This window comes from Orycteropus afer, unplaced genomic scaffold (assembly GCF_000298275.1).
Source record: "Orycteropus afer afer isolate SDZICR_OR568_19922 unplaced genomic scaffold, OryAfe1.0 scaffold00201, whole genome shotgun sequence".
Lineage (NCBI taxonomy): Eukaryota > Metazoa > Chordata > Mammalia > Tubulidentata > Orycteropodidae > Orycteropus > Orycteropus afer.
The window spans coordinates 2,426,073-2,453,952 of record NW_006921788.1 but is presented as its reverse complement, the minus strand read 5'-3'; the positions used below and the strand labels follow the sequence as shown (position 1 = coordinate 2,453,952).

Below are 27,880 nucleotides of genomic sequence, written 5' to 3'. Positions count from 1 at the left end.
CAGATTGGCCACTCAGAACACAGTCATCCGATCCCATCATGGGAACAACCACACAAAACTGGGGTCCAGCCAAGTTGACACACAGCTCCAACTATCACAAGTGCACAGGGTCCTAGTTTGAGTGGCTGAGCCTACCACTTAGTAGCTTTGTCATCCTGGGAAAATTATTTAACTTCTCAGGGGCCAGTTTCCTCATTTATAAAATGGGGATTGTGGAAGCACTTAACTCCTTGGGTTCTTGTGAAGTATAAGTAGGATGATAATGTAAAGCTGTGTGTGTGACAAACAGCTGGAACATAATAACTATTAGCTATTAATGTTATGAAGAGGCCTGGCAGTACAGTGGTTAAAGTGTTTGGCTGCTAACCAAATGGTTGGCAGTTCAAACTCACTGGCTATTCCATGGGAGGAAAATGTGGCAGTTGGCTTCTGTAAGGATTTACAGGCTTGGAAACCCTATGGGGCAGTTCTCCTCTATCCCATAGTGTCAGTTGTAAGTCAGAATCAATTCAGTGTTGTCTGATAATTTGCTATTAATGTTACAGCTTTGTTACAGCCCTGAGGCTTGCCATGAGGTTTCAGAAACTGGCCAATGTGACTGAGAAAGTAGGCTTGCTTGAGATGGCTAAAGGAAGGACAGTGACTGTGGGCTGGGCCCAGGCTGGCCTGGATCTGCCCCACACCACAGGGCATCATGTGGCCTTGGTCCACATGGGTCCCCATCCTCCCCACTCAGAGATGGGTTATGTGAGGCATTCCCTTCATCCAGGGATGGACTTCCAGGTCATGCTTTGGTTATATCTTCTTGAGTCAGGGACTAAAGAGTTTCTACTCTGCTTGGTTCTCTCTATGTGAGGTAAAAAGGAGACCATGACCCAAGTGGCATCACTAGGGTTGGTATCACCCAGTGTAGTAATTCATGGTGTCAGACCTCATCTCAAACCAGACCATACAGAATCCTTAGTGATGTTTATTAACAATTTTAATAATAGGGTAATATGTGATAAACATCAAAACTCCAAGCTCTTCTGCCAGAGATGTTTTCTGTATACTATCTAATCAAAAATGTCCCAGGATCTGCAAGTGCTCTTCAGCCCCATTCAGAATTCCACCCCCAGCCCCACAAGCCCATCCTCAGAGTTGCTCATCTGCCCCTCAGCCCTGGGAGGAGGTTCTGAACAGGCCTGGGCCACGCCAGTTAAAGGGCATTCACTTCCCAGCTGAGCATGGAAAGAACCCACTGGTCTTTTTGCCGCCTTTGAGTGCCTAGGGAATTTGTGGAGTTAAGCAGGAATTAGGGGTCTGTCTTTGTAAGGCCAGGCTGCCTGGCCCTGGGGCCTAATGAACATTCTTTGTGCTAGGGAAAAGGCTGTAAATCAGAGAATTGTTTTGAAATTAAAATTTAATGCAAGTGGCTTTGCCAAAGAGGAGTTGAATTGAGTTGTCTCTTTCAGTTCATTTACAGTCCAGTGAAGTTAAGGCAACCTGAGCTACAAACAGACATGAGGGGAGGCAGAGGGAGGTACAGTCAACTCTCATTATCTACCATGGAACTACCTCCTAATCTGCAATTAACTTAGGAAAATTCAACTATCCACCTACTCTAATAATCATACCACTGACTGATAAAAGAAAATCCTGCAAAATTACATTTTATATATGTGGGCTTTCTATTCTGTAGATTTTTATAGAAATTAAGCAGGTTTATACATATATTGAGATCCCTGAGTGGTACAGCTAAAGGTTGACAGTTTGAATCTAGCCAGCAGCTCCACAGAAGAAAGACCTAGCAATCTACTTCCATAGAGATTATAGTAAAAAAAAAAAAAAAAAACAACCCTATGGAGCAGTTCCATTCTGTAACACATGGGGTCACCATGAGTTGGAGTTGATTTGACAGCTAGTTTCCAATGTATATGTTGAGAGTTCCTGGATGGTGCAAACTATTAATGCTTTTGGCTGCTGTCTGGTTACCTAGTGCCACTCTGCCGAGGATATACCACAGATGGGATGGGCTTAACAAACAGGAGTTTATTCTTAAAATTTGGAGGCTTTAAGTCCAAGTTCAAAGTGCCAGGCTCTAGGGGCTGAGTAAAATCCCCTCAACCTTTGACTTTAGCTCTACCTCCTGCTCCTAGTCCCCTGAAGCTAGAGGCTTTTCTTAACTCAGACAGCTGCTGAGGCTGACAAGCCCAAGGTTGACAAATAAAAAGGCACAACCCTGATGTTATCAAACCATGCAGCAGGCCATTCATTCAAGTCCATTGTAAGTCCCAAGGTCGGTAGAGCATGGCAGGCTGCTGAACAACAACACAGCTACATGCAGGGTTCAAGCATGTCATAATGTAGAGACCATTCCCAAAGCTGCTGCTTATATATGGGAAGCAAACCACATCCCTAAAGCAGCTACTCAGCTGCTTGTGGTAGAGTCCACCATGGAGCTGATTGCCAGTCTCATCATGAGGAATAACTACCACCAGCTGCCCAGCCACTCAACCAGGCCCAGCCAAGTTGACACACAAACTTAACTACCATAGCTGCTAACTCAAAGGTTAAAAGTTTGAGTCCATCTAGAGGTGACTTGGAAGAAAGGCCTGGTGGTCTACATTTGAAAAATCAGCTGTTGAAAAATCCTGTAGAGTATGGTTCTACTCTTGACACATACGAGGTTGCCATGAATCAGAAACAACTCAATAGCAAGTGGAACTGGAATGTATATGCAGGTTTCCCCCAGTATCCAAAAGTAGAATGTTCCTATAAAATCTTTCATGAGCCACAATGTTATGAAGCGAAGAAGCGTTTACCATTAATTTATACAGGAAAACTTTTGGAGTGATTCCCAAACCACCCCCCAAAAAACCCTACCAAGTCATACCAAATAACATAAAATTGTGTAAAATCTAAAATAACACTAACGTACAGTGTTGACAGACACCATTCAAAGCTGTGGTAGCTTGATGCTGAATGTAGTTGCAGAGGAGGGAACTTGACAACACCACTTTCACTGCTCAGGGTGTATGCTACCTCTTTAACAGCTCACTGCAAAACAAATGCTGAACGCTAGTTCCCCATTTCACCTTTTATCATAAAAGCAAAAGTCCTCTTTTGGGTTTCTTTTGTGAAAACAGGTACTAATGTAGACCTTTTGTAAAAGTGAAGTAACATAAAACTAACTTTCAATAAGTGGGGGATACTCTATTGGATGTATCTGACCCAAGCCATGGTCTTGGTAGCCCAGTGCCTAAGGCATTTGCTTGCTAACTAGAAGGTTGGTGGTTCAAACCCATCAGCTATTCCATGGGAGGAAGATAGGGCAGTCTACTTCTGTAAAGATTTACCACTTTTGAAACCCAATGAGGGTCGCTGTGAGTCTCAATTGACTCGATGGCAGTGAATTTTTTTTTTTTTTATTTCCATATACATGTGGAAGTTGGATAATGAAAAAGGAAGACAGAAGAATTGGTGCTCTCAGACTGTGGTGTTGGCAAAGAATGTTGACTATGCTATGAGCTGCCAGAAGTACCAGCTATTAAGCTTTACTTCAACCATGGTGTGCCTCAGAAGTGAAGATGACAAGACTTCAACTCACCCACTTTGGACACATCATCAAGAAAGACCAATTGCTGGAAAAGGACATCCTGTTTGGTCCAGTAGGGCATCAGAAAGAATGAGGAAAACCACAGTGAGGTGGATTGACACATAGCCACAACGGTGGATTTGACATGGTGTTACTGATGACGAGGAAGGGACAGGATTTGGCTACGTTTTGTTCGGTTCCACATGAAGTGGTCCTGAATCAGAGGCAACTCAGTGCAACTAACAGCACAACAACAATACATACATTCATACATGTGTAGTCATCTATGGCTGTATTGAAAACCAAATAGACATACTGTGTTTTAGAGGTATTTTCAAGAACATTCAAAGGTGAATGTTACTGTCCATGAGTTTCACTCAACATGGGATTTTAGGATCTAAAATCACCCCTCTATTTGTTATTATCTGTATGGATATTCTTAGCAAAATTTCTGATCCCCTCCCCAGCCAGCTCCCTTCCACCACCAGCACACTCCAAATTAATGTCAATAATTTCATTCAGAAGACATGCTGCCTTCCCTAAATCATGTGAGTCAAACTCTCCTAATCATACTGACTGGGGATGTCAGAATTAGTGAAAAATATGTGGTATAAACTGTCCTTAATGGAAGACTCATTCATTTACATGTAATAGCTCAAACACAACTAACAAAATAGTCACTGAAAAAAGATTCTTAGAAGACCTGCTTCTTTACAAGAAGAACTAGGAATGATTCACAGTGTTTCATTGTACATAAGTGGGTGCTTCTCGAATGCTGGAAAACATACATTTTTTCTCTGAAATAGACATTGTTTCCATGACATCCAGGTTTATGATACTGGGTTGCTTGGTGTGGCTTTTTTTTATTCCCTACTGAAAATGATAAATTTTAGCTCAGCCTTTATCTAAGATTCAAATTAACAGAGCTCCAATTTATGAGATAGCATGAGCATTGTAAAGCCAGTATCGGCAACTTTATTATAATTGCTCAGCTTTTTCCTCATTGTCAGGGAGAGCCCCTCATAAAAACAATGTCTTTACAACATAATGGTTAATACTTATTGACCAAGTGCATCAGGCCAAGTACAGTGCTAAGCACCTTACACGCATTATCTCATTATCATAACAAACCTATGATTACAGATTATTATTTCCATTTTATAGACACATGAGGAATATGAGGCTTAAAGGGTTTATTTAAAGTGATAATACAAACCTTGGAGTCCCTGGGTGGTACATAAGGTTAAGGCACTTGGCAGTTAACCCAAAGGTTGGAGGTTTGAATCCTGAAAGGAAAGACTTGGTGATCTACTTCTATCAACTTCTGACAAATCAGCCCTGGAGAACCCTCTGGAGCACAATTTTATTGTGACACACATGTGGTTGCCATTAGTCAGAATTAACTTGAAGGTAACTTGTTAAATACAAGCCCCAGAGCAATCTATCTCAAGGTATCTCCTCTTATGGGTCAAGAGAGGGTTTGAGTAGAACATAAACTTTTGATGAGACAGAAGAAATTCCTAGGATGTCAGCATCCTAAGGCCATCAGCCCTATCCTTACGCCTAGTAAGAAGATTCCTGGCTGGAGGACCACATGTTCACCAAATCCAGCTGGTGAGAGCATATGTTAGCCCCAGAACTAACATGGACCTCAAAAACCAGGACCAAGTTCAGTGATAGAGATAACTCCCCCGGTTCACTCTCACTTGCAATCAAAGGCATAAAGGCAAGTAAAATTTTTAAAAATAGTAAGAAACTATTTTGTTCTTATTTTTTTATGTTCTTACATTTTTTATGGCAAAATATTTCTTCCTTTTTTTTTTTAATTTTAAATGAGATTATCCCTTGCTTATAAGAGACTTGCACATTTTGGTTGTCTGAACCAAACCTTCATGCTCTTTGATCCACTTCTGGGAATGTGGCCCAAACATGTAAAGCTAAAAGCAGGCACACATATCGTTATCATGGTGTTATTCCCAATGGTGGAAGATGTGAAACATTTAAAATGTGACCTGTGGTAAATTTACACCATGGAAAATGATGCCACAATTCAACAAGGAGCTTTCATAGGGGAGCTAATTAGAAGGGCAATCTAAATTTCACCTCAAAAAGAGAAGTGAACTTCCATTTCCACCTTTTCATTAATTTATTCATTCATGCATTCAACAAATGTGTACTTAGTATTACTGTGAACCTGATGGAGTCCCCTGGGTGGTGCAAACGGTTAACATGCTCCACTGCTAATCAGAAAAAGGTTGTTAATTCAAGTCTACCCAGAGGCACCTTGGATGAAAGCCTTGGCAATTTACTTTTGAAAAATCAGCCATTGAAAACCCTGTAGAGCACAGTTGTACTTGGACACACATGGGGTCACCATGAGTTGGAACAGACTCAATGCCAGCTGGGTTTTTACTGGATGAACCTGATACTGTGTAGGTGCTGGGGACTGTCAGATTTTAACAGGATATTGGCCCTGCCTTCTTGAAGTTTTCATTCATGCACAAAGACAGACATTAAAGAAGTAATTACTCAATTATAGGACTGTATGGAGCAGGAAACTCAGTGTGGAAGGTGTCTCAAAAGAATAGCCTTTGAGTTGGGTTCTGAAGAATCTTCCAGGCAAAAGTTGGGATGGGACAGTACACACAGAGCACAGGGCATTCCAGTTACAGGGAACAACAAGTACAAAGGGCTCTTGTTGTAAGCGACATGTCAGAAGAGCAACTCATAGACAAGAGGGGGAGAATGGCATGAGTGAATCCGAGAGGCAGGTAACAACAGACTGAGTAGGGCTTTAGAACAGATTGGCTAATTTCTGGATAGAGCCAAATAGTAAATATCTCTGGCTTTGATGCCAAGAAGCAAAATCAATGATACTGTGTATGTACTTAAATGACAAGAGAAAAGACAAATTTGCATAAACCATTGATGAAATTTAAAATATAATGTATATATATATATATATTTTGGAATACAAGCCTGCTGATGAGAAAAATGTAATATTGAGGGAAGGTAACATTTTGCTTAATTAGTATACTGTATTATTAAATTGATTGCAAATATTTATCAGTGAAAGCTGATCTGAAATGAGATTTCATGTATTTCATCTTTGAAATTTTTTTTTTTATATAGACTGGTATTGCCAAACACCAATATCAATCCAATCTTCAACCATATGATTTTAACTGACCATATTCATCATTTGACAGGAATTTGTAATTTTTTTTTAGGTTTTTCTTTTAATAGTTGCCCTTTAGCATGTCATCATATTGCTGATTATTCATTTCCAATTGAAGGCAAGACAGAAGCTCCTCAGGTGTACAGTTAAATGAATTTTGAAATATGAACACTTCCCATGCACTTGTATCAAAGTCTGTTATTACAGTGCTGGAACTATATGCCTGCTGTAAATTTGTGTGGATTGGCCATGTAGTTTCTTGTTTTAACTTTGGACAACAAGGGAAGTACATATAGCAGCTTAACATGAACTTGTGACACAAACAATGCTAGTTGTCATTGAAATGGCTTGTGTAAGTCTTGCATATAAATGCAGTTTTGCTTTTCAATTTTAGGTTGAGTTTATTAAGAAACATAATCAAGTTGGTAACAAAAGCTAATGTCTAAAACCATTAAGTGGGTGATTATAGTAATGGTGAACATTTCTTGTTCAGAAAAATTTCAGTCTCAGCCCTGTGGTTAAAAAAAAAAAAAAAAAAAATCACCGTAAAACTTTGCCAGAGCTAAGCCATCTTGACTTAAGGTAGGAAAAGTCAGGGTATTCAGCTTCCATTTCTGATAAACAAATAAATAAAACTGATGATGGTTAAGTCCGTGATAGCGAATGAATCTCATCGTTGACACTATTGGGTCAATAATGCCTGATAAGTTCAGCGTTTTCCACAAAGTACCTATCTGTGCATGTGCGAAAGCTACCTGAAAGCATTGGCTAAGAGGGTTGTCTGAGATGATGCTCTCCTTGCAGGATGGTACCCGCGTCGTAGGGAAATGCGGTGGTTACTGTGGAAAATGCACTCCGTCCTCTGGCACTGGCCTGGAGGTGAGAGTTTTATAGTTAAGGTAAGTCAGTCTGCCATCTGGCAGTTCCCCTCTCTTTTTATCTCTCATATTCTTTCTATTTCCTAATGATTAGGCACATGTGTATGGGTCAGTTGCCCTCAAACAGGGTTTACTCTGAAGTGTCTGGACCCAGTACTATCCTGTCTTTTCCTCTCCTGCTCATCTGTCCTCATGGGACTGAAGCTTTCTGTTCTCTCCTTTGCCTTGGAGATGAGGTCCCTATGCACCCTGCATCAGATTCATCTATAGGGCTGATAACATTGCTGCATTCTGGGCACCGTCTCCGGAGACCCTAATCCATTAGGTGTCTGGTAGGCCCGGGGATGTGTATCTCAACAACCTCCTGAGGCAGTTCTGAGGCATGTGACTCAGCATCCTTTGGAAAATAATGCCCAGGAACATCAAAATAATAGAATAGGCATTTTTTGAGCCCTTACTCTGTGTCAGAGTCCCTAGGCAGTGCAGTTAACTGGCTTGGCTGCTAACCCAAAGGTTGGTAGTTCAGATTGACCTAGAGCCCCCTCAGAAAAAAAGGCCCGGTGATTTACTTCTGAAAAATCAGCCATTGGAAACCCTGTGGGACACAGTTCTGTTCTGACACACATGGGTTGCCAGAGTTGGAGTTGACTTGGCAGTAACTACGCCTCCCCCCTCCACACACACACATGGACTGTATGTCAGGAACTAGGCCAAGCACTTTATGGGCATATTTCATTGAATCCTCAAAACAAAACTACAAAGTAGGGCTGTTACCATCCTAATTTTGTAGATGAGAAAGCTAAGCTGCAAAACAAGTAACTTGGCCAAAAAAAAAAAAAAAACTCACTGCTGTTGAGTTGGATCCGACTCATAGTGACCCCTCCTTGGCTTTCCAAGGTGGTATCACTACAGAAGTAGATTGCCCAACCTTCATTCTGGGGAGTGGCTGGTGGGTTTGAAACGAGGTGACAAAAATTCCTTCAGTGGAACCCAGGAGAGTGTCCAGCTCCATAACCAGTGCTCTCAGTCACTAGGAGGAAATGAGTGATTGCTGCCGTGGAGTCAATTCCAAGTCATAATGACTCCTCCTAAGGTTTCCAAGGCAGTACCTCTACAAACGTAGATAGCCCAGTCTTCTTTCCAAGAGTAGAAGGAAATAGACTCCTTAATTGGAAAGCATTTATCTCAGATGGGTTTTTTTTTTAACATTTTTATTTTAATGTATTAATTTTATTTAATGAATTTTTTAAATTATGTTCTTTATTATTCCCTGAAATTTCCAAATTTCATTTAGCAAACTAGCATTATTTTTACGATCTAGACAAAATAATAAACTATCATTTCTAAATTCCATAGGTAAAGTTTTTTGCTTTTACTTACTCTTAGACTTAAAATACTTGAAGCAAAAGATTGACTTTTCATGGTTTGTGCTTTTATTTTCAGGTGCTCTGAAGAGGAAGCCATTGTGGGATGGATGAAGGATAGTAATGCAATACCTCCTCCTTAAATTTGAGTGCATGTGTGTGTGTGTGTGGAGTTGTATGCTCTGTGTATGTGTGTGTGTATGTATATGCGTGCATTCATATGTGTAAATATGCATATATATACATATGTACACACACACATATATATATCAACTGTATATATGTGTGTGTGTATGTGTGTGGAATATCCTAACGATGTAAAGTTTAATATTTATGTTTGAAATTATTTATTGTGATGTAATATTTTTGTACGTAAAATGATTCTATTGTGACTGCCTTTGCATTTGCCCCTTGCAGTCAGACCACTGCATTTTACGTACTCTACGTTATATGTAGTACTATGACAAAAGTGATCCTTCGTTATCACGGTACACTATTGTTTACTTTTTATCTGTAAATGTTTCATTGTACTTTTAAAAAAAAAAAAAAAATTAATTTGTCTTTTAAAACAACCTGGCCACCATCAAGGTGCTACAAGAGTCCTGTAAGACTGTTTTTGGCATTTCTAGGACAGTATCATTAGCTGATAAGTAATTTAGTGGTATCACAGATAGTACCAGCTGTTAATTATGTTAAGTATCTATTTAGTTTCATGTGATCTCTGGGAAAAATTGCTGCCATGGTGCTAATATTGATCATTTAAGTGATCTTCAGACTTAGAAATATGAATACTTTTAATAAAAGGGAAGAATGGAAGGACAATTTCCAGTGGACAGAGTCACTTGGTTAACACAAGACCAGCTGTTTATCCTTAATTTTGGACATGCCTTCTTTGGAGGGAGTTGGACTTTTTTTCCTGTTGTTATTAATATGCCTTGCTTCAGTCCATGGTGCCTTGGTCTCCCTGTGGATAAGTGGAGGGTCTTCCAAGCAGCTTCATTACAGAGTGACATTGGGGGGGAAGTGATGTCCTCACACTGTTTTGCCAAGATACTCTAAAACCGCATCCCAGCTTACCAGGAGCAAGACAGAGGATGCACAGGATGGGGTGGCCTTCAGCACCCCAGCACACCTGGAGAAGTTCCAAGTCATCAGAATTGCCTTTTGCCTTTTGCAGTGGCCAGTGATGTGAGTTCTTTTCAGGCCATGAACCTAAGACCCTGCCAGTGTACATGGCTGAAGTCATAATTGGCATTTGTGAGAAGAAATGAAGGGTGAAGTACAAGATGCATGAGTCTCTCTTATCTTCCATGGATCCACTCTTTGTTACTTCTTTCCACAATGGAAGTGTCAAAACTGTGGTCTTTCTGCCCTTCCAGCCCAACTGAAGGGAAGTCATCACCAGTGGGCCACGGAAGACACTTGGTTTGAGAAACCCTGCCCACTTCCAAAAACCAAAGAATTAGGAAAAACCTGGCAGTATTCTCAACCAGAAATAAACTCCAGAGTGCTCCAGGAAAAGTTATATGCAGTGTATCAGTAAGTGCTATTCTCCATATTAATACATTGTAAAATATATTATGAATAAATACCATGACCACATTCAAACATTTGTATTTCAAGTGGTTTCTGGAGTCTTGATTCAAGGTGGAGTGAGGATGTCTCTAGATTTTAAAATTGCCAGTTTGAGAAGAAAGGCATATTTTCTTAATCTTACCAACCACAGTTGCCGTAGAGGCAGATAAGGTGTGGAGACTCTCCCCAAGGCCTGTCTTTTCATTACCCAAATTGGTTGAAGTAGTTCTTTTGGAACTAAGAGATATAAATCTCTTATCTGTGTGATGAGAAACAAAGGAGCAAACAAAACAGGAAAGTTAATTAAGTGGAATCTTTGGCTTAATTATTAGTTTTATGTAGCAGTGGCTTCTACCCTGGGACTAATTGTGTGGTGGGAAAATGAGAGTTTTCCAGAAAGCTAATGGAACTCAATACCAGTATCAGTTACCACTGAGTTGTTTCCAAGTTATGGCAACCGCATGGGTTACAGAGTAGAACTGCTCAATTCCATTCATACTTCTCCCCTGCCCCTTCCTGCCCTCTGAACTTTGTTTTTGGGCAAATGCTGTCCTTTTTGTCTCATATGGTTGATTGTTCTGAGGAGCATCTTCCTCACAGGTGTTACTGTTACTTTATTGGCCAGTCTGTTTGGCTGAAAGGTAATCCCCAGGGGTGGGTTCAGTTCCAGGTTTGAGGGGTGTCTTAAGGCCATAGTCTTGGAGGTTCCACAAGTATCTGTCAGACCAGTAAGTCTGGTCCTTTTTGTGATTTTGAATTTGGTTCTACATTTTTCTCTCACTCTGTCTGGGACCTTCTGTTGTGATCCCAGTCACAGCAGTAGATAGTAGTAGGTAAGCACCATCTAGTTCTTCTGGTCTCTGGCTAGTGAAGGCTGTGGTTTGCATGGTCCATGAGTCCTTTGGACTAATCGTTTCCTTGAGTCTTTGATTTTCTTCATCAAGGAGTCTTGATGTCCTTGCTTCAGACAGGGAAAGAACAATAGTTGCATCTTAGATGGCCACTTGTAAGCTTTTAAGACCCCAGTCATTACTTAGGACTTTGTGGACTATGTTATGCCATTTGACCTAGATGTCTCCCAAGGTCCTAAGACCCCAAGCCCAGTGACTCATCCCTCAAGGTGTTTGGTTATGGCTAAAAAGTTTTCAGAACTTTACCTCCATATACAGTACTGTATATGTAGATATATTTGCAGAACATACAACTATATATGTAGACATTACCTCTGCCAAACCTATATATCATCATGGGTATACTCCCATACACCATTCCACACCTGTTGAGCTTGCATATCTACCTATGTTTCCACTCATAAATTATTGGTTGCTATTGTCATTATTCAGGAGCACTGGTGGCATAGTGCCTAAGGCATTTAACTGCTAACCGGAAGGTGGCAGTTCAAACCCACAAACTACTCCTGGAAAGGAAGAGTGGGCAATCTACTTCCATAGAGAGAATGCCTCAGAAACCTAAGGAGAGGTTGCTATGAGTCGGATTCAACTCAACGGTAGTGAGTTTGGTTTTTGGTTTTTGTTATCAATATTGCAGCATCGTGTGTGTAATAGTATTTACTGTTACTGCCTTTTACTCTCGTGTACCTGAAGTGCCTTGATCATGTAGTGCTGACCTCACCTTTATTGTATATTGCCTTTCCCTTCACCCAAGTTAATATGTGTCTGCTCTCTAGTTAGTAATTTTCCCTTCTCCCCTTTTGTCCCCAGTAACCTTCAAATAATGTTTCATTATGTGTGTAAACCTTTTCTTGACTTTTTATAATAATGGTCTAATACGATATTTGTCCATTGTGATTGACTTTTTTTCATTCAGCATAACGTTCTCCATGTTCACCCATTATTATATTTCATGGATTCATCATTTCTTTTTATGATTGCAAAGTTTTCCAGCATGTTTAGACATAGTGTGTTTATCCATTCATCTGTTAATGAGCACTTAGGTTATTTCCATCTTTTTGCTATTGTGAATAGTGCTGTGATGAACATAGGTGTGCATATATCTATTTGTGTCATGACTCTTATTTCCCTAGGATATATACCTGGTAGTGAGATTGCAGGATTGTATAGTATCTCTCTTTCTAACTTACTAAGGAAGCACTATTCCATTTTCCAAAGTTAATTGTACCATTTTTACAGTCCCACCAACAGTGTATGGGAGTTCTGATCTCTGAACACTCTAGCCAAAATTTATTATTTTCTGTTATTTTGGTCATTTCTGTTATTGCCAAAAAGGAGGTCTGGTGGCACAGTGCATAAGGCCATTTGGCTGCTAACCAGAAGGTCAGCAGTTCAAACCCACCAGCTGCTCCGCAAAAGGAAGTTGGGACAATCTACTTCCATAAAGTTGAATCAACTCATTGGCAGTGAGTCTGGTTTTGGTTTATTATTGCCAAGGTGAGATGATAACTTGTTTTGATTTGCATCTCTTCAATGGCTAATGGTTGCAAGCATTTCTTCATGTATTCATTGGCCACTTGAATGTTGTCTTTGGTGAACTGTCCTTTGTCCATTTTTTTAACTGGATTATCTTTTTGTTGTTGAGATGCTGAAGTTTTCTATAAACTTTAGAGATTAGTACCTTGTGAATAAGTCATTACCAAATTTTTTTCTCCAGTCTGTAAGTTCTCACTTTACTCTTTTGCAAAAGTCTTCCGATGCATTAAAAAAAAAAAAGGTCACTGCTTTTGAGTCAATTCTGAGTCATTGCAACCCCTCCTTGGGTTTTCTGAGGCAGTATCTGACTCTATAGGAGTAGATTGCCCAGAATTCCTTCTGAGGAGTGGCTGGTAGGTTTGAACCACCAGCCTTGTGGTTAGCAGTCAAATGCCTTAGGTACTACAGCACAGAGCTCCTTCTGATGCATGAAAGTGTTTAATTTTTAAGAGGTCCCAGTTGGTGTAGTACCTAAGGCACATGACTGCTAACCAGAAGGTTGGTGGTTCAAACCCACCAGCCACTCCTCAGAAGGAAGATTGGGCAATCTACTTACATAGGAATACTGCCTCGGAAACCCAAGGAAGGGTTGCTATGAGTTGGAGATGACTCAACAGCACATAACAACAACAACAACAGTTGTCTAGTTTATCTCCTACTGTTTGTGCATTTTTAATTATGTTTAATAGACTATTGATGCCAGAAATTAGGGCCCACAAGTTTGCCCCTATTTTTTTCTTTCATGATTTTTATAGTGTTGTCGTTGTTGTTGTTATGTAACGTTGAGTCGGACCTGACTCATAGTGACCCCTCCTTGGGTTTCCGAGGCAGTATCACTATGGAAGTAGATTGCCCAACCTTCCTTCCGAGGAGTGGCTGGTGGGTTTGAACCTCCAGCCTTCTGGTTAGAAGTCAAGTGCCTTAGGCACTACGCTACCAGATTTTACGTATAAGTCTTTGATCCATCTTGAGTTAGCTTTTTATATGATGTGACATATGGATCCTGTTTCATTTTTCTGCAAATGGAGATCCAGTTTTGCCAGCACCATTTGTTCGAGAGGCTATCTTTCCCCATTTAATGGATTTCAACCTTTTGTTGAAGATCAGCTGTCCCTGGGTTTTCTATTCTGTTTCATTGGTCTATGTGTCTGTCAGTGAACCAGTTATAGCTGTTTTGACTACAGTGACTGTATAGTAGGTTTTGAGATTGGGAAGTGTGAGGCCTCTTACTTTCTTCTTTTTCTTTAGTAGTGCTTTGCTTATCCTGGGTCTCTTTCCATATAAAGTTAGTGATTAGTTTTCCCATCTCTTTAAAAATGTTGATGGAATCTGGATTGGGATTGCATTATATCTATAGAGCACTTTGGGTAGTATTAACATTTTCACAGTGTTCAGTCTTCCTATCCATGAGCGTGAAACATTCTTCCATTTATGTAGGTTTCTTGCAGTAGTGTTTGGTAGTTTTCTTTGTATAAATCTGCTGTATCCTTGGTTAGGTTTATTCCTAAGTATTTCATCTTTTTGGTAGCTATTGTAAATGGTATTGTTTCCCTGATTTCCTTTTCAGAGTTCTCTTTGTTACTGTAGAGGTATCTGACTGATACTTGTATATTGTTCTTATATCCTACCACTTGCTGAATTCTTCTATTAGTTCCAGTAACTTTCTTGTAGAGTCTCTGGGATGTTCTATGTACTAGATCATATCATCTACAAACAGGGATAGTTTTACCTCTGCTTTGCCAATTTGGATGTCTTTTCTTTTCCTGTCTTGCTTTTTTGCTCTGGCTAGGACATCTAATATAGTCCAAGAATAGTATGTGATAAAGGTCATCCTTGTCTGATTCCCATTCTCAGGGGGAAATGCTTTCAGTCTCTCTCCAGTGAGTGTACTATTGGCTATTGCTTTTGTGTGTATGCCCTTAATTATGCTGAAGAGTCATTTTATTCCTATTTTGCTAAGAGTTTTTATCAGAAATGGGTATGGGATTTTATGAAATGCCTTTTCTGCATTGACTGAGGGGATCATACAGTTCTTTTCCTTTGTTTTATTTATATGGTGGATTATATTGATGGCTTTTCTAATGTTGAATCATCCTTGCATACCTGGCATGAATCCCACTTGGTCAATGATGCATTAATTTTTTCATATGATGTTGGAATCTATTGGCTAGGACTCTGTTGAGAACCTCTGTGTCTATATTCATGAGTGATATTGATCTTTAATTTCCTTTTTTAGTAGTGTCTTTACCTGCCTTTGGTATCATTGAATGAATTTGGTAGCATTCTATCCTTTACTGTATTCTGAAATAGCTTGAGTAGAATTGGTATCAGCTCTTCTGAGTGTTTGGTAGAATTATCCAGTAAAGCTGTAAAGCTATCTGGAACAGGACTTTTTTGTGTTGGGAGGTGTGTGTGTGTGTGTGTGTGTGTGTGTATACCTCTTAAATTTCTTCTTTTGCTGTAGTTCTGTTCAAATTTCCTTCTTTAGTCTGATAGTTTAGGTAGGTAATGTGTTTCTAGGAATTTGTCCATTTCTTCTAGGCTTTCAGATTTGTTACAGTACAGTTTTCATACCAAAAAAACCAAACTCACTGCCATCAAGTCTGTTTCAACTCATAGTGACCCCCATTGGATTTCCGAGGCAGTAAAACCTTATAGAAGTAGATTGCCCAGTCTTCCTTCTGTGGAGTGGCTGCTGGGTTTGAACCACCAACCTTCTGGTTGGCACTTAGGCACTATGCCACCAGAGTTCCGTAGAGTTCTTCATAGTATCTAGTTATTATCCTTTGTCAATTGATTATGTGTAATGTTGCCCATTTTATTTCTTATTTGTGTTATTTGCATCTTCTTGTTTTTCTTTGTTAAATTTGCTAGTGTTTGTCAATTTTATTAGTCCTTTCAAAGAAACAACTTCTAGTCTTGTTGATTCTATTGTATGTCTCTTTCTTTGTTATTTGTTTCTGCTCTAGTATTTATGTCCTTTCTTCTGCTAACTGAGGCTCTTTTTGATGCTCTTTCTCTGTTGTTAGGGTTGTTGGGTTAAGTTCCTGATTTTGGCTCTTTCTTGTTCTGTTTGAAAAAAAAAAAAAGAAAGAAAAAAATTGAAACTTTCTCACTAATAAGAAAGTTTTCCAAAAGCTAAAGCTGAAAAAGTCAAAATAGGTAAAGCTTAAGATTACATATCAGAAGACATTCATATAAGTGCAAAAAAAAAATTAGTACCATATTTTTACACAAATAACGCATGTGTTCTACATTATTTGATAAACAACCCCTGCAAACACATTATGCTAATTTTTTTCTTAAGGGTGGTGGGCCAAAAAATGTATGTTCATGATTTGTGTGAAAATACAATACATATAGGAATTAGCTCCAGTGTTTGTTGTTGTTTTGTTGTGATTTGGGTGAAAATTTACAGAGCAGATTCATTTTCCATTCAATAGTTCATACACATTTTGTGACACTGATTGTAATCTCCACAGTGTAACAGCTCTCTTCCCATTTTCTCCCTGTAGTTACCTTACTTTCTCTGTGTCCTGCTTTCAAAAGTTCTTTTTTGATGTGTGTGCTTTTATTGCTTTACATTGACCTCTGAGCACTAGTTTTGCTATGTCCCAAAAGTTAGGGTATGTTGTGTTCTCATTCTTGTTTGAGCCTAGGAATTTTTTAATTTCATTTTTCATTTCTTCTATTACCGATCTAGTAGTGTTTAAGCAGAGTTATTCACTTTCCATGTATTTGATTTTATTTCCTTGCTCTTCCTGTTGTTGATTTCTAGTTTTACAGCATTATGATCTGAGAAGATGCTTTATGCTATTTCAGTGTTTTTGAACTTACTGAGCCCTGTTTTATGGCCTAATATATTGTCTGTTCTGGAGAATGATCCATGTGCACTAGAAAAAAGTGTGTACTGTGCTATTGTTGGGTAGAGTGATCTGTATATGTCTGTAAGATCAAGTTGCTTGGTTGTATTATTTAGATCTTTGGTATCTTTGTTGAGTTTTTTTCTAGTTCTGTTTTTCATTGAAAGTGTTGTGTGAAAATCTCTTTACTTTTATTCTGGAGTTGTCTGTTTCTGTTTTCAGTTCTGTTAAAATTTGTTTTATCTATTTGAGAGCTCTTTCATTGGGTATGTAGCTATTTATTATGGTTATATCCTCTTGTTAGATTGACACTTTGATCATTATGTAATGCCTCATGCTGTTTTTTGCCTTAAAGTCTATTTTATCAGAAATGAATATTGTCATTCCTGTTCTTTTTTGTTGCTATTTTTTTTGATACATGTTTTTCTATCCTTTGATTTTTTTGCTTATTTTTATCTTTGTGTCTAAGGTGTCTCATAGGCAGACTATCAGTGGGTCATGTTTTTTTATCCATTTTCCCACTCTCTGTCTCTAGACTGGTGCATTTATTCCACTTACATTCAGTATAATTATTAATAGCCATGAATTTACTGCTGTCATTTTTTTGTGCTTTTTGTGGTGTTGATGATTCATTTGTTCTATATACTTTTCTGTGCTGAGTTGATTTAGTTTACACATTTTCTTTTCATTTCTTTCATTGCTGTTAATTTTGTGTTTACTGAGTCCTTATGATTTTCTTTCTTATTTGTCTACACTGTGTCTCTGCCTTATTTTGGATTCTGTGATGTTGCCTTCCTGTGCTCCTCATCCAGGTATGCTGCTTGCAATGACTCAAAATGGTAACACTGTGGCAGGCCAGGTGGTATGGCACTTCCTCTCCTTATTTCCTCTCTTCACTGGTTTCATTCAGTTTCATCTTACAATCAGTGTTGAATTCTTTATCCTTTCATCTGATGCTCAGGGTTCCAGGATTATCACCTGTATCTGTTTCATTTGATTTCTCTGGTCTTTGTGTTAGAGGAACAGGATGGTATGTCTGACTAGGTCACCATCTTAGCTACTTCCTTCCAAAGCTGTAATCTTTAGGGAAGCAAACTGCCACATCTTTCTCCTGCAGAGCAGCTGGTGGGTTCGAATAGCCAACCTTTCAATTAGCAGCCAAGTGCTTAACCGCTGCACCACCAGGGCTCCTTTAGTGATGACAGACAAAACAGAAAATAAGCAAATAAGCAACTAAAGCATTTTGCAGTTCTTTTTTAAAAAATACATTTTATTGAAATACCATTTATGATTTGAGTGAAGAGAAGGGCAATGTACCAAATGTGAGTGACCAATATGGCAGCATTGAGGATAAGAAAGACATAGAGAGGTACATGGGAAGTACAGACAACAAATACGAACCCTTTTGCACATACAATACTGCGTTGTCAGTGAAGGCAAACATGGGTATATGGGTAGATAGATAGGTGGACAGGCTAAACGATTAGGTATGTCTATGAAAGGTGGAGTGTATCTAACAACATATATAGGGTTGGCAGACAGTGGTCCTATAAGTTTATGTGAATGATCAGAATTCCCAGGTGTATAGTAGAGCTGACAAGGGGTAAGGTGTGGTCACTGCTTGGTCACAGCCAGCTACCCAGAGCGACCGAGTAGTTGAACCTGTGGGCTTGGGACCATAGTCACAGGGGACATCAAGCTCAATTGGCATAACATACTGTACAAAACATTGTTCTACCTCCTACTTTGGTGAGTAGCAACTGGGATCTTAAAAGCTAGCAAGCTGCCATCTAGATGCAATGATAGGTCTCTCCTTGTCCAGAGAACTAAGAAGAATGAAGAAAACCAAAATTCATGGAAACAATTAGTTCTAGTCACTGCTACACCATCCGATCTGCAGCCTATCAACCTATACAACTATGAGATCAGAAGAACTAGATGGTGCCCGGCTACCACTGTCACCAACTTGGAAGGGGATCTATGTAGGAGATCCTGGATAGAGAGGAAGAACAATGTGGAACAAAACTCAAAATCATTTGGAAAAAAAAAAAAAAGGTGGGGACCAGGTTTGCTGGTCTGATAGAGCCTGGTGGAACCACTGAGACTATGGCCCCTAGCTGCCCTTCAGGTCTGGAATTGAACCCACACCTGTGGTTTCCAGCCAAACAAAATATAGGCATGTGAGTTAAACATTTACCTCAAGTAGATACACACCTTGGAGAGAACAATCATGGGAGAAAGAAGGGCTGCTTATGCACAGGGAGACAGCTCAGGGGGCAGGAGAGTATGGAGGGATGGATGCTGGGAAGAGGTAACTATGGGGAGGAAGTGGGGGGGAGCTGTTGCATTGTGGTAAACTGTGGTCAATGACATGCAACAAAGTATATGTGAACTGCTGTATGGAAAGTGAATTTGCTCTGTAAATCATCACCCAAATCACAATTTAAAAAAATATATATATATATCATTTATGTTCAGTGAAATACACAAAACTAAAGTGACATGGGTCAATGCATTTTTTTTTTTCAGTGCTCCCTCCCCTCCCCTCTCCCCTGGTAACCAACAAAGAAAGTTTCCTTCCATATATAAACCTTTCCTTGACTTTTTACAATAATGAACTAATACTAGATTTGTTCTGTGATTGTCTTATTTCACTCAGCATAATGTCCTCCAAGTTCATCCACGTTATGCAGTGTTTTTCAGATTCTGCGTTATTCTTTAGTGTTGCGTAGTATTCCATTGTGTGTGTGTACCATAGTTTGAGTTATTCATTCTTCTGTTGAGGGGCACATAGGTTGTTTCCATCTTTTTGCCATTTTGCTATTCTTTTCCAGTAAAATGTCTGACTGCATTTTTCACAGTGGATGTTCATATGCTATCATGTTACTGATAGCATGTCATGTTGGTGTTGTTCCTTGAGCACAAAGAACTTTCATACATCAAAAGTTGTCACATGTGCTATTGTCCTCTTTGCCTAGATCATCAGTTTTCCTTTATCTTCTAATTGGTACAAAAGTAATAAGTAATGTGTCTGATTATGATAAGCACCATGATTGGTTTTTTGGAATTAGGTTCCCAGACCTTTCTTCTTGGGTGTATCTGAATGGACTTGAACCTCCAGTCTTTTGGTTAGCAGCCATGTCTGTTAATCATTTAGGCCATCAGGGACTGTCTGATAAATTCCATAAAGAGGAATAAAGCAGGGAAGGACCGGGAGTGCCTGTGCTCTGGGGTGAGCGTATTACTGTTTTCAATAGGGTGTTAAGACATTCCTCCTTTTCAAACTTCCATCATTGCCCACAAAGCTGTGAGTCAGCTCAAAAACCCACCACCAGGGACTGTAGTGCATGTGGGAAACTCTCTACTTGTTACCAACAGATGGCGAGAGAGGTCCTGCTCTGTCACTTTAGTTCCAAATCTAGACTATCAATCACACTTTAAAGTCTGCGAGTTTTCCTGCTTACTTTACAGCTGATTTTGTAAGGCATGCACTAGGCCTTCAGAGATCCCTAAGCCCTTAATATACTATGCTATTCCCCTCAAATATGCAACTCAAGATTAAAAATAACTCTATACCTGAATTTAGACTTATTGCCATGAAAAGTGCTTTAAAGATTATATGTATATATAATTTATTTTTCTATTTTATAATATATCTTTATTAAAAATATAAATAAAATATAAATTATATACATATAATCCAGACAAGAAGAGACCAATAGTTGCATCTTATATGGTCACTTGCACTTAGTATGGTTTTAATTAAAATCACAAGTCTAAATCAGTTATTCTATGACACACACACATATATATGTATGTTTGTATAATTTCACATATCAACTGTTCCCAAAAAACTTTTAAACTCTCTTTGCTGTAGCCCTAGGCATATGTTTCATCTCCCCATTAGTTTATCCAGCTTGTATTACATTGTTCATCACAACAAAACCAATCAGGACAAAAGAAACAAATGTCCAAAGTGTGCTCATAAGAGTGATACAGAATTATAATTGGAAAGAAAACAAAAGATAACTTGGCATAGAAGTGCACACGTTTATATATAGGTCTTATCAGGCCACTTTGTTAGGACTTAGGGTCAGATGGCTTTACAGACTGTTGATGAGAGTGTTATAGTGCAGTCAAGGATGAATAAGTCCAGTTCTGGGCCCAAAAGATAAACCAGGGCCATAATCTCAGGGATACATTTTTTAGTTTAGTCCCACATTTTTTCTCCCACTCTATCCATTATCTCCAATTTTGATCCCTTTCCATGTGGTTGGCTTTCGTAGCTGGGCACCATCTAGTTCTTCTGGTCTCAGGGTCATATAGGCTGAGGTTCTCATGGCCCATTACTCCTTCAGACTAACTGTTTTCGTGAGTCTTTGATTTTCTTCCTTCTTCTTTGCTCCAGACAAAGAGAGACCAATAGTTGCATCTTACATGACCACTTGCACTTAGTATGGTTATGACTTAAAATCCAAGTCTAAATCACATATTCTATAACACATTTTAAATTGGAAATACAAGGTGCTACACTAATGCTTCAAGTGTTAAAAATACGACAATTAGAAAAACTACCAAATTATACATGTTTTGTAACAAACATGTATAATTTGGTAGTTTATATGTTATAGTATCTTAAGTCTTATTCATAGCATGTGTCCCTGGTTAGACAAATGGCTAGGCACTCGGCTAATATTTGAAAAGTTGGTAGTTTAAATCCACCCAGAGGCCCCATGCAAGAAAGACCTGGTGATTTACTTCTTGAACGGTCACAGCCATTGAAAACCCCAGAGAGCATAGTTCTACTCTGATCTACATGGGATCACCATTAGTCAGCATCAACTGAATGACAATTAGTTTATTTTTGGTTTTTTTTTTTTTACCTTTAGCATGAATAAAAGTTGTGTACTCACACGAGTTATGGTATGGTAAACCAGAGAATCATATTGGGCATATGCTCTGAAGCAGCATACAACCAGGTAATACTTTTTATTTCAACAAAGACACTATTAGGAGCTCTGGTGGTGCAATGTCTAAGGCAGTTTGACTACTAACCAGAAAATTGGCAGTTCAAACCTACCAGCTGCACTGTGGAAGAAAGATGGGGCGATCTACTTGCATAAAAATGTACCGCCTTGAAGCACAATGGGGGGTTGCTATGAGTCAGAATCGACTCGATGGCAATGGGTTTTTTTTGTTTAAGACATTTTTAGATCATACCATGTAAATTCAAGGGAAGCTGTCTATATGTTTTCCATTGCTACTTTAACAAATTTCCTCAAAGTTTATATTTTAAAACAACACAAATTTATTATCTTACAGTGCTGGGGTGCAGACATCTAAAATTGGTTGGCATGGCTTTGTTCATTCTGGAAACTCCAGGGGAGAATCCAGTTCCTAGCCTTTTCTAGGTTCTAGAGCTGCATGCATTCCTTGACCCATGGCCTCTTCCTCCATCTTCAAAGCCCACAGAATGGCAGCTCAAAGCTCTCTCTCCTTATCTGATCTCTGCTTCCAGCATCACATCACCTTTTTCAGGCTTTGGCCCTCTTCCCTCCTTCTGAAGAGAACCTTTGTGATTACATTGAACCCACTTTTGTAATTAAGGATCATTTTTTCATCTCAAGATTCTAACCCCAGGTATTTGTGAGTGTGACTTTGTTTGGAAAATAAGTTTTTGAAGATGTTATCAGTTAACATGAAGTCTTACTGGAGTAAAGTAGGTTTTAATCTAATATGAATATGTTCTTATAAAAGAGGAGGAGAGACACAGTAGGACATGTGACAGTGGAAACAGATTGGAATGAACTACAAGCCAAGGAATGCCAATAATAGGTATCACCAAAAACTGGGAGCAAGGTATAGAATAGATTCACCCACAGAAGGAATCAACATGGCTGATACCCTGATTTTGGATTCCTAGTCTCCAGAACTGTGGGGCAATGAAGATCTGTTCCAATTAACTACCCACTTTGTGGTACTTTGGTATCACAGCTCTAGGAAATTAAGACATGGTTTACTGCAGTTCTATGCCCTTTCCCTAACTGTGAAGGAATGTGTGAATCAGGGATGTCAGGACTAGAAGGGCCTGACAAGGTTTGTAGACCACCACCAATGATGACATTATAAGAATAATCATAAGTACACTTTTTGGCAATTTACTATGTATGTAACAGACCAGAGGCACTCTTTTGCACAACTTCAGCAGGCATCATTCACCTTGAGCCCAATATGTCCCAGGAACTGTGCTAAATGCTTTACAGGTATCCTCTCATGGAACCCTCATGATAGTGCTTTGAGGGAGGTGCTGTTTTTACCCCCATTTTAAAGATGAGCAAATGGAGGGTAATGAGGGTCTGACCAGTTTGACTCCCAAACTCCAGGTCTTCACCACTCAGTGTAGGTGACACCCAAAGAAGTGTCCCAGACATGTAGTTTATTCAATGACATTGCCAAGGTTAAAGCCCAGATCTCCTCACTCCTGGCACCCTGGCCTTTCCACACCAATGAGCCTCACATAGAAAGAAGAGAAATGTTAGTAACTTGCTTCACTGGAGCAACAGAGAAAGAATGAAAGCAGTCTTGACTGGAACATTTCTGTGGTTTCTCAACTATATTTTGTACTAGATACTGAAGGCCAATAGTTAAAGAGCCACAGAACCCTGAGAAGTCAAGAGAAAGTAATTTTCCAGTTAAACCCTTAACTTTCCTCCTATTTCTCTTTGTGGCTCAACTTACTTTACCAGGGCTTTAAATTGGTACAAAGTGGTTCAATAATTGGCTTCATTAACAAGGGTCATGTATGTGTTGCATAACAACCAAATCTATTACCCATGGTATTTTGATCCCAGTAGGATCACCTGTGTCTCTTCTCTGTCAAAGATGGTGACCAGTTGTGCTGCTTTGAATGTGTGTTGCTCTCCAAAAGTCCTGGCACAATCCTTCCTCCTGAAAATTTCAGGAGCCTGATGTGGGAGATTGGATTATTGGCAGGACTCTAGAGAGCAACACACATTCAAAACAGTGCAGTTGGCCACCATCTTTGACCACAGCACTGCTGTTTGTATACTACTAGGGACAAAATACCAAAGGCAATAGATAAGGTTACTGTGCAACGCATACATGGCCTTTGTTTACAACAACCATTACTGAACCATTTTAAACCAGTTTGAAGCCCTGCTTTTAATGTGACTTAGAAATGTCTGCCTTGGTGTCCTTTCTGGCTTTCAGAAGGAGCAGCTCTCTGTGGTTCTAGCAAGGAAAGGTCAGGCAAGTGGCATGGGGCTCATTTATATTCCCTCAAGCTTGGGCCTGAAATAAAAACTCTGTCGAAGGAAGGAGCCCAGGTCTTCACACAACAGCTGTCTGATTCAGGGAGTCCTGTGGCTTTTAAGAAGCCCTGTGTTGTCTTTCTGAAGTAAGGTTTGTTTTCCATCTCCCCCCAGGTATTAGTCCATTTAGGAAATAAAGTGTTAAAAGCATTGCTTGACCAGTTCGTGCTAACCCAGGGGTTGGCAAATCTATGCTTCTTGTGCAATTTACAAAATATTTTCTTTGTAGTTGTCCTTGAAGTTCAAGTGGGACTAATGGCTTTAGCTACCAGCCTACATGTTTCAAAGTGATTTCCACATCAGGAAATCATTGTCAGCTTCCCCAAACACTTAATTGGTATAGGATGTGAGCGATTCTGAAAGGCCAGGCTTCTGTTCATGTCCCGATCCACGCTCAGATAGGAGCTGGTTTGCAGCAACAATTTCCATTTCAGCGTCTTTGCGTGTGTTAACATTTATAGCTCCCTTTTTCTAGGAAGTAAAAGGTTTCCTTGGTAATGAAAAAGTGTTTATAATCTTCCCCGGACTCCAAGAAATGGAGTTGGCTTTGTGGCCACAAAGACCAGAGTGCTTTCTTTTGGCACAAAAACTACTGAAGAATAGCATCCAAAATAGGCTTTGTGAGTACATGGTGCTTAAGGGTACAGCCTCGAAGATCTGGACAAGTTGCTTTTCTAAGCCTCAGTTTCCTAGCTTATAAATCAGGGTAATAATAGCACGTATTTCATGAAGTAGAGGGCGGTGCTGATTAAACAAGGGATTAGACCTTTCTTTTTAGTGCATTTTAGTCTGAAAACTCTGCCGAAACCTATTAAGCATCATAGCAAAACGCAAGCCTCCGTTGACAAATAGGTTTGTCTATACATGAGGTGCATTGGCTGGATCTCTCATGGAATGCAAGATTTCTACCCTTGAGCCACCAATGCCCCCCAGTTTTGGGGTGCCCTTGAGTCAATTTTGACTCTTAGTGACCCTACAGGATAGAGTAGAACTTCCCACATAGGGTTTCTCAGACTGTAATCTTTCCAGAAGCAGATTGCCAGGTCTTTTATCCCATGGAGCAGTTGGTGGGTTCGAACTGCCAACTTTTTCGTTAGCAGCCGAGAGCTTAACCTTTGAGATGACAGTGCTTCTTAATACCCTCCTCGACTCTTGCTAGTCAAAGTGGCCCACAGACCAGCAGCATCCACATCACCCAAGAGCATGTTAAAAATGCAGTATTTCCGGGCCATAGCCCAAGCTTTGGAATCAGAAAGTACATTTCAGGAGATGCCCGGGTGACTTAGATGCATTTTTAATTTGAGAAGCGCCTCTCGGCTCTACTCTCAGCTGTGCCCAACCACCCCCATTGTTAGGCCTAAATGGCCGATCCCAGGAAGCAGATTCTGGTGCCTCCTGAACTATTTACCTCAAAGCTTATCTTCTCAGGCTCCTTCCCTCCGGATTTTGTTCTGTTTATAAATGTTGGAGCTGAAATGTAAACCATGTTGAAATTCTTCCCCAAAAGGCCTGCATGTCCTGGTAAGCCTTTACATCTATAGGTATCTACTGATATATCTTAAGCAAACAATTTAAAATGTTTCCACTGGCGTCCTGAGTTTAGGATTTCCTTACATCTTGCCTGGTAAGCAGATTGAGGCTAGCATTTATTTTTAAAGCATGAAATATTCGCAATATTTCTTAAGCATGAGTTGAAGTCACATACCAACCAACAAGCCATGAAATTGGATTTGATCCCATACAGTCTGTCTCAAAAGGGCCGTTAGCTTCTGTGGCAGCGATTGGCACAGCAGTGTGCTTTAGGAAAGCACTATTTGTTTGCTCATTTGTTTGTTCATTCATTTGAAAGTCATGTGATGGTTCTAGGGTGGTGTAGAAACAAACATAGGACTCTTCAACCTATCAGAAGAAGAGATGAAAGAAGGACTCACATGGGTGAGTCATGTAAATGTACTCTCTGGTGAAGGTGAAGGAAAAAGATCATGGCTTGGGACTTCTACAGGAGTCAGCAAGTAGAGGGGCTTTTGTGGAACAGTAGACTCAGGAAGTAAGGGTCCTAGGCGTGACCCTGGCTTCTTTATTCAGAATCTTGGGCATCTTCCATACTGTTACTGGGTTTTAGTGTCCTTCTTGTTGTTAGGTGTCATTGAGTCGGCTCCGATTCGTAGCAGCCTTATGGATAACAGAGTGGAACATTACCCAGTCCTGCCTCATTCTCACAGTTCTTGGTATGTTTGAACCCACTATTGCAGCCACTGTGTCAGTCCCTCTCATTTTTGTCTCCTTCTCAAACCAAAACTCATTGCCATCAAGTCCGACTCATAGTTGGACCCCATTGAGTTTCCCAGGCTATAAATCATTACTGAAGCAGACTGCCTCATGTTTGTTCTGCAGAGGGGCTGGTGGGTTTGAACCGCCAGCCTTCTGGTTAGCAGTCAATTGCCTTAGGCACTATACCCCACAGCTCCTTAGCAATTGTATATAGGACCTAGAGGCAAAAAAAAAAAAAAAGTCACTTTCACTTATTCTTCAAAAATTTCCTGAGCATTTACTATGTTTCAGATGCAGTCCTAAGTACTGAGAACACAGCAGTGGATAAGATACCTACTCATATGGGACTTACATTCTAATGAAGGGAGAAAAGACAATAGAAAAGTGAACAAATAATGTTTAAAGTCCTCAGTGGTTTTTGTGAACAGAAAAAAAAAAAAAACTTTTCTGAAATAGTTCTTGGTTTTCAGGATTAATGATAAATGTATTTAAATCAAAAGTTTAAAAAGCAAGCTTTAAAACTCAGCTTATCTATCTACTTGTAAATAAAAAAACAAATATGGTCATTATTTTGAAGGGCCATTTCTATCATACAGGAGCTCTGGTAGCTTAGTACCTAAGGCACTTGACTGCTAACCAGAAGGCTGGTGGTTCAAACCCACTAGCCACTCCTTAGAAGGAAAGTTGGGCAATCTATTTCTGTAGTGATACTGCCTCAGAAACCCAAGAAGGGGTCGCTATGAGTCGGGTCCAACTCGTTGGCACATAACAACAATAACAATAGGAGCTCTGGTGACGTAGTGTCTAAGGCATTTGACTACTAACCAGAAGGCTGGTCGTTCAAACTCACCAGCCACTCCTTGGAAGGAAGATAGAGCAATCTACTTCCATACAGATACCGCCTCGGAAACCCAAGGAGGGGTCACTATGAGTCAAATCCGACTCGATGGCAGTGAGGTTTTTTTTTTCTTCCCCCCTATAATGGTGGATTCCATTTGCAAACTTAATTCATTCCAATACCATCAGACATTTTAAACTGTGTTTATAAATTCCATGAATTCAATTTCAGTTTTTTAGTAGCTCATTGATATTATTGGCAAATCCTCCTAGGTTCTTAAGTAATTTTTATAAATCTATTAAATTAAGCTAATAAATATGGAGATCCTTAAAGTGTCTTAAATGTTCTAAGGCTCAATATAAACTTTGTAAGATTTCAAATTAAAATCTAAGTTAAGATCAATTATTACTTAATTAAAAAAAAAAAACCCTCTTCCGTTCAGTCGGTTCCAGCTCATAATGACCCTGGCAGACAAGTAGAACTCCCCATAAGGTTTCTAAGGCTGTAAATCTTTATTGAAGCAGACTGCCTCATCTTTTTCATGCAAAGAGTCTGGTG

The 27,880-nt window shown here is 39.6% G+C and overlaps 1 protein-coding gene across 1 annotated transcript in view; it reads left to right on the top strand.

The window, feature by feature from the left end:
• ADAMTS9 (ADAM metallopeptidase with thrombospondin type 1 motif 9) overlaps nucleotides 1-7,649 on the top strand; it is a 218,395-nt gene extending 210,746 nt beyond the window's left edge. Inside the window, exon 39 of the mRNA XM_007948081.2 lies at nucleotides 7,560-7,649. Coding sequence (XP_007946272.1) covers nucleotides 7,560-7,649 — 90 coding nt within the window. The remainder of the gene's footprint in view (nucleotides 1-7,559) is intronic.
• The last annotated feature ends 20,231 nt before the right edge of the window (nucleotides 7,650-27,880 follow it).